Genomic DNA, 6,741 nt, shown 5'->3' with positions numbered 1-6,741 from the left:
CAGGCTCCATGTTTGCCTTCTTGAGTGCGTTTTGGTTCGGATGCTGATGTAAGTCCAGTGATTGGCATTCAGGCTCCATGTTTGCCTTCTCGAGTGCGTTTTGGTTCGGATGCTGATGTAAGTCCAGTGGTTGGCATTCAGGCTCCACGTTTGCCTTTGCCTGTGTTTGTTTGTGTGCATGTCAGCCGAGCTACGAATGCTCTGATTCTTCTCTCGTCCGAGAAGATACGTATGCATAGGATGCGACATCCTAGCGAGCATGTGTCGTTTCCCCAGTCCGAACTACTTCGACTCTGATGTCTATGCCTGATAGACTAAGTAGGCCCAGGATACGATGTCCTGCCGAGTCAGTTTCAGTCAGTTTCTTGTGTCTCTTTCAGCCAGTGTGTGTGTGTGTTTGAGCAGTGTTTAGCAACCATTTTTCCTTTCTATTGTGCGTGGATCCCGTAGAGTACTACGGATGCGTAGGGGTGCTAATACCTTCCCTTCGCATAACCGACTCCCGAACCCATACTCTTTGGTCGCGAGACCATGTCTTTTCCAGGTTTACTCTGAGCGTTTCCTTTCCCTCTTTTGGGATAAATAACGCACGGTGGCGGCTCTGTTGTTTCTTCTTTTCCCGCCGGTTTTTCGCGTGATGCGACACAGATATGACAATTTATGCAGTCTAACCTTACCATCTTTTATCATAGTTTATCTTCATGTTAGATAACTTCACGAACTCATTCGCCTTAGTGTTTCACTTTAAAAGTTGTGGTTGTTAGAAGTAATTCATATTCAGTAGTATTAGTTTTTTTAAGCTTAACCTAGTTAATGTAGGTTACTATTTTGCCTACGTGACATTATTGTTATGTATATAAACAAGTGTAACTGTCAATAGTGGGTGTGTGTAATCATTTACTGTAGCCGTTTTGGAAGAGTAGTGGAAGTTTTTTATTTCAATTCTCTCTCTCTCTCTCTCTCTCTCTCTCTTATCTCTCTTATCTCTCTTTTTCCATCTTCATTTTCTTTATCTTATGCATCAATAATTGGTATCTAGAGCTCCAGTTCAGATCCATAGGGAAACACAAGGAAAAACGAGCGAACGATGAGGCGTTGTTTGATTAATTTCGTTTCTTGATTTCGTGTTGAATTTTTTATCAGAATCACATTTCTTGATTTTGCGGGATTGAAAAATACTAGTGTTTGGTGAGATCTGAGTGAATTGCATAAGGTTGAAGATGAACGGAAATGATAGTATGAGTACTAAGCTTCTAGTGTTCGATGGCTAGAACTAGAATCAGTGGATGATTCAGATGCGTGTGTTGTTTGGCGCTCAAAATATTCTTGATCTCGCCAACGACAATTACGTTCCTGTTGTACTTCTGGAAAATGCAATAGATGCATAGAGGAATGCTCAACGTGATCTGAGGAAGAAGGATCAAAAGACGTTGGTCTATATCCATCAGTGTGTGGATGCGAACGTGTTTGAGAAAATCGCTGATTCGACGACGACAGAGGCTGCGTGGGACACACTGGTACCGTGCTATGGCGGTGATGCATCAGTGAAGAAGGTGAAACTTCAATCTCTAAGTAAGCAGTATGAGAATCTCAACATGAAGAACAATGAGAAGGTACCTGACTACATCTCTAGAGTGATTCTGATAACGAATGAGATGAATTTGTATGGAGAAACTCTCTCTGAAGAAAGGATCATTGAGAAGGTACTTAGATCTCTTACTCCTTAGCTTGATTACATTGTTGTAGCAATTGAACATTCTAAGGATCTTAGCACCATGAGAATTGAAGAGCTGCAAAACAGTCCAGAGGCACAAGAGTTGCGTCTGACTGAGACAAACTCTGAAATAGAGGTAGAGCAGCAGACTCTGAAAGCAGCTTATGGTAAGAAATATCAGAAGAAATTTTTGTCAAAAGTCAGGAAGAAATCTGATGGTGTTCAAAATTCAGAAACCCCAACTTCTGAAAGGTAGAAGAATGCTCAGAAGGGGAAGGAGAAGTATAACAAGGGGAAAGTTCAGTGCTACTGTTGTAAGAAGTTTGGCCACTTCGTTGTTGATTGTTGGTCAAACAAGGAAAGGAAGTTAGAAGAAATAAACATACCCAAACGAGATTCTGATGATGAACCTGTGCTATTAATGGCTTCTGAGTCTGATAGTGCGTCTTTGGAAGGCTGGTGTTACATGGACACTAGTTGTTCAAATCACCTTACTGGAAATAAGATATGGTTGATTGAGTTTGACTCAGGAAGAGGACCAAGATCAAATATGCTGATGATAAGTATCTGAATGCTGAAGGAATCAGAAATTTCATAGTAGTTCTGAATAATGGTAAAATTGTATAGATCAAGAATGTGTGGTATGTTTTTGGCATGAAAATCAATCTGATTAATGTATGTCAATTAATTGAGAAAGGTTTTTCAGTTACCATGAAGGACAATCTTTTGAAGTTGCATGACTGTAATCAAAAGTTGATTATGAAGTCAAGACATGGAAGGAATAGAACAGTCAAAGTGAATTTTAAAACTCCAAACTCTGAATGCCTTAGTGCAACAAGTGTTATGAATGAAAGTGAGTTGTGGCACAAAAGATTTGATCATCTGAATTCAAAGATGTTTGTACATGGAATTCCTGCAATTAAGAAGTCAGAGAAGTCATGCAATGTGTGCATAAGAAGGAAGCAATCAAGACTGCCATTTGCATATGAAATGCCTCCAAAAGCAAAACATGATATCGGTGTGGTACATTCTGATGTGTCTGAACCATTTCCAGTACCTTTACTTGAAGGGAATAAATACTTTCTGTCATTTGTTGATGAGTTCACAAGGATGACGTGGGTATTCCTTATAAAGTTCAAACATGAGGTGTTTGCTGAATTTAAGAAATTCAGAATCAAGGCTGAGAATCAGAGAGGTCAGAAACTGAAAGTTATCAGAATTGATGGTGGAGGTGAGTATAACTCTACCGAGTTCAAAAAATTCTTCAATGATTGACATTATCTTAGCATCATAATACTCTATTAGCAACCCTGCAACACAGATCCACACCCGCCACATCTTTAATAGTATCTCTCTCCGTTGAAAATTTAGACTAATATTTCACTCTCCAAGAACTGCGCTTTTATCATTTTTATGCAAAAATGTCACTAGAAAGTACTCATTCCCCGTGTCAATTATGTTTATGATTCATCTTCTAACCCACATGATTGATGAATACAGTTCTCCTTATCTTTTTGGCAAGACAAATGCTAGAAAATCATACCATCCTACCTAACTCTCTTCATCCATTACTCTCCTAATTTTCTTTATCACCTTCGATACTCCTAATTTCTTGCATTTCTTGTACGCTGTCGAGACAATCATTGTTTTTTCTTTCAATTTTACGGACCTTGTAATATTACAGTTTTATTAAACGTTGTGGCTATATTTGACTCTAGTAAGTTTTTAAGATACAAATTGTTGAAACTCTTTTCAATTAAGAAGCAAAACGTAAATTGCCATGTGCCGAATGCCGATGGATATGGCGCATATGGGTAAAAGTAAAACAAAAGCGTGAGATCTATTTTGCTCGAAAAAACACAAATCTATAAATATATAATAAATTAAAGTTTTCTTTCCCATTGAAACAGATCCACAAGTATAAAGTTTTGTTTTCATTGAAACAGATCTATAAATATATAACAAAATAAAGTTTTCTTTCCCATTGAAAAAGTTTTGCAACTTTATTACCAAAATTCTACACAATGGAATGGAGCTATAGATGCATAGAGGTAGGGGCCATTCCTTTATAAGTGGAAAAGTGGAATGCAACATAGTCAAACAGTGACAGCTTCATACCATTCAAATTCATTCTTAGTCTTTTCATAGATACATACTCCTCAACAACTTCTCAGCCACACTCATTCCTCATTCAATTTCTTCAATCTTCCTTACACCTAAATAACAATTCAACCACTTTCCTTACTAGTTAGCACTAGTATTTGTGTATTATACACCAAATGTCTCTATAGAATTTTAGTAGTAAAAGGAACAAAATCAATGCTACCACAGTATTCTTGTTAGGTGCTGTTTTTGTTGTTCAATCTTATCAATACCTGTTTCTGTTTTCTCTGCTTCTCTGTTCAATTTTAATGCAACCCTTTCTTAACTTTCTTTGTCTACCTAAGTAAAAAACCTTTAACCCATTCTTTTCACTTTTGCTCAGATTCGTTTTTCTATAAATTCTGTTGAGGGAATTAATAACCCCGTCTGAGGTTTTTTGGGAACAACATCATCATCGTTACTTGGAGCACTTTTTTCCCCTTTAAAAGTTTTATCCCCATTCATTCTTGTTATAAGGCACAAGCACAACAGACACACTAGAAAACGATCACTTTTGTTTTGATTTAAGAAACCAAAAAATGGATGTAAGCTTACTTTTCCCATTCTTTTTGTTAAAGTTGTTGTGTAATGAGTGATGGGTAACTTATTGTTGTTTGTTATTGATAGGAATATTGTAAGAGAAGTGGACAAATACCAGCTTTTGGAAACTGGGATATCGCAAACGAGTTACCAATAACTCGGTATTTTGAGAATGCCAGACAAGCTGGTTTGATTCGTTACAGTTCTTCATCTGGTGAAACTGATTCATACTTGCGTGGAGATGAACACGACCTCTACGCTGTTCAAAAGGTAAGCTCTTTTTGTTTTATTAATTTTTGTGAATCCATGATAATCATGAGTCAAAGATATGATTATGGAGAAATTTGCAATTTTTTTAGAAATAAATATTTGCTCTGCATTTGTGTGGTACTAGATAAACAAATGTTGTCACGAGTGATGTTTGAGAAAGGACATGATGTCTGAATAGCACATGGCTCCTATTGATTTTTTTGGGGTACATTTTGTTTGGTTGAGATAAGAACAAGATGTGTGATTATTATTTGTAGGAGACGAGGAACAGAGAAACAGCAATGAGAAAACAGGGGAAAGTGTACAATGTAACGGAATATCCAAGGAAGGCAGTGAACAAAAAGAAGAAGACATTACATGTAAACGACGTCGTTTGTAAGGCTCCTTTACCAACCAGACTTCCAAAACCAGTGGATGAAGATCTCTACAAAATCTCTCCAGAACTCCTTCGCACAACCAAACGAGTTCGTCCCTTTTTGTTTTTTTTTATTATTAAATGTTGAGAATTGTGTTATTGGTGATTTGATTCATTAATTTGACTTGTGCAGAAGAAAATGTTTGGTTTCATTTCCATGTGTCTGCTGCCTACTGCATGTGTTTCATGACCAATCAATTACGTTGCCGACAAACGTCAAGGAAGGTTTTTTATTTTTAGGTTTTTTTTGTTAGTTATGTTGCTGGCTTTGTAATGCTTGTTTTCTTGTGCACTCAAAGCTGGATGACTTTTTATTTGTATGATCAGCTGAATGTATTATATAACTCATTGTTGTCTTAAATTTAATTACTACTACTACTTTCTAATTGGATGTCATGAGTTTGACTGCACTCTTTAAAAGAGTGGTGCTATTTGAAAACCAATAACTTAAATACACTTTCTCCTACTATCGGCGATAACACATTACAAGTCCCTCTGACTTTACAATCTTCTCAAGAGTTGCTACTAGGTTAAACCTCCATCACAACCACTGATCCCTTACCAAGAGATGCTCCAAAACCTCCAACAACTATAAGCCAACCTGGGGTATGCAAGGAGTGAACGAACTTCTCAACAACATCTACAACATGGTATAATAACATAACCCACATTTCTCGGCCTAAAGACCCAAGATTGAAAAGAAAACCCAATATATTGCTTCCAGAGATCACTCTTTCGCAAAGCGGTGTCGCACGATTATTGTGGAGCCACACCACAAGCGATCCTCATTGATACCTCTTATCTAGGATGAGCATCTCCTAGTTTTCCAGATTGTTTCTGGTATCGAAAAACGTAGATCTCCTCAACCTAGTTTTTGAGGAAGAGGTAGTATCTATAGTCCCCCTGGGAGCACTTCATTCTCCATAATAGCCTCTACACCGTTCCTGAAGGGAAGACAAACATGATGACGAGAGACATATTCCTGACCGAAAAAGGAACCTGCTCTCCAAGCATATCCTTGACAGTCGAATCCTTGACAGTCGAATCCTGAAGTCCTTAGAAAAACTCCTGAAGTTAGATAACTACAACATGGTTGGAGATATAAACAAACATATCGAACACATGGATACTTTGCTCGATTATCACCACACCAGGGGGCGGTGAAGTGTAAATTGCCTGTTATGACCCTAAAAGGAACCTTAAAAACTTGGTTTATGACCTTGCCTGATGGTAACATTACTTTTGGAAAGAGTTCTGTGACTCTTTTAATGTCAGATTCTCATCTTACACCCCCTGAACAGATCAAGGAAATAATTTTACAAAAGTGTGCTAATACTGACTTCAACGAAGCCGAGATTAAAAACCTTTAAAAAGTAAAGGAATCAGTTATGACTAACAAGGCAAGGTTTTGTCATTTCCATAAGAGCCATGGGCATATTACGGTTGAATGTGTGCATTTGAAAGACGTAATTGAGGAGCTAATTAAGAAGGGAAGGTTAACCTTATATACCCAATAAAATGTTCGGAGAGATTATCATGAAAGAAAGAAAGAAATAATATCAGAGGCGAGATGAATAGCCAAGAAAGAAATGATCCCGTCATTGAAAGAAATGATCCCGAGGAGAAACCAAAAAAACTGATTCTTAGATTCAAGGATAGC

At 37.5% G+C, this 6,741-nt stretch overlaps 1 protein-coding gene across 4 annotated transcripts; it reads left to right on the top strand.

Moving 5' to 3' along the window:
• The first annotated feature begins 3,639 nt into the window (after positions 1-3,639).
• On the top strand, positions 3,640-5,512 carry LOC127132170 (uncharacterized). 4 transcript variants are annotated; one of them, XM_051061058.1, is made up of 5 exons: positions 3,644-4,057; positions 4,200-4,401; positions 4,484-4,666; positions 4,924-5,130; positions 5,215-5,512. In XM_051061058.1, the coding sequence occupies exons 2-5, from the start codon at positions 4,396-4,398 to the stop codon at positions 5,269-5,271; spliced, it is 453 nt and encodes a 150-aa protein (XP_050917015.1). In that variant the 5' UTR covers positions 3,644-4,057; positions 4,200-4,395; the 3' UTR covers positions 5,272-5,512. The 4 variants fall into 4 exon arrangements, 3 of the variants coding, with proteins under 3 accessions (XP_050917013.1, XP_050917015.1, XP_050917014.1); XM_051061056.1 differs by lacking the exon at positions 4,200-4,401 and having other exon boundaries at positions 3,640-3,765; XR_007806628.1 differs by lacking the exon at positions 4,200-4,401 and having other exon boundaries at positions 3,643-4,057.
• Positions 5,513-6,741: the final 1,229 nt, after the last annotated feature.

Source organism: Lathyrus oleraceus, chromosome 3, assembly GCF_024323335.1.
Source record: "Lathyrus oleraceus cultivar Zhongwan6 chromosome 3, CAAS_Psat_ZW6_1.0, whole genome shotgun sequence".
Lineage (NCBI taxonomy): Eukaryota > Viridiplantae > Streptophyta > Magnoliopsida > Fabales > Fabaceae > Lathyrus > Lathyrus oleraceus.
This window is presented reverse-complemented; position numbering and strand designations above follow the sequence as displayed.

What these genes read in the sequence shown, in the direction of transcription:
- LOC127132170 (XM_051061056.1), top strand. Translation starts at nt 3,739, where the DNA reads ATGGAATGGAGCTATAGATGCATAGAG. An exon ending in GGAGCTATAGATGCATAGAG is followed by an intron (nt 3,766 to 4,483) that starts GTAGGGGCCATT and finishes TGTTATTGATAG; the next exon opens with GAATATTGTAAGAGAAGTGG. An exon ending in ACCTCTACGCTGTTCAAAAG is followed by an intron (nt 4,667 to 4,923) that starts GTAAGCTCTTTT and finishes TATTATTTGTAG; the next exon opens with GAGACGAGGAACAGAGAAAC.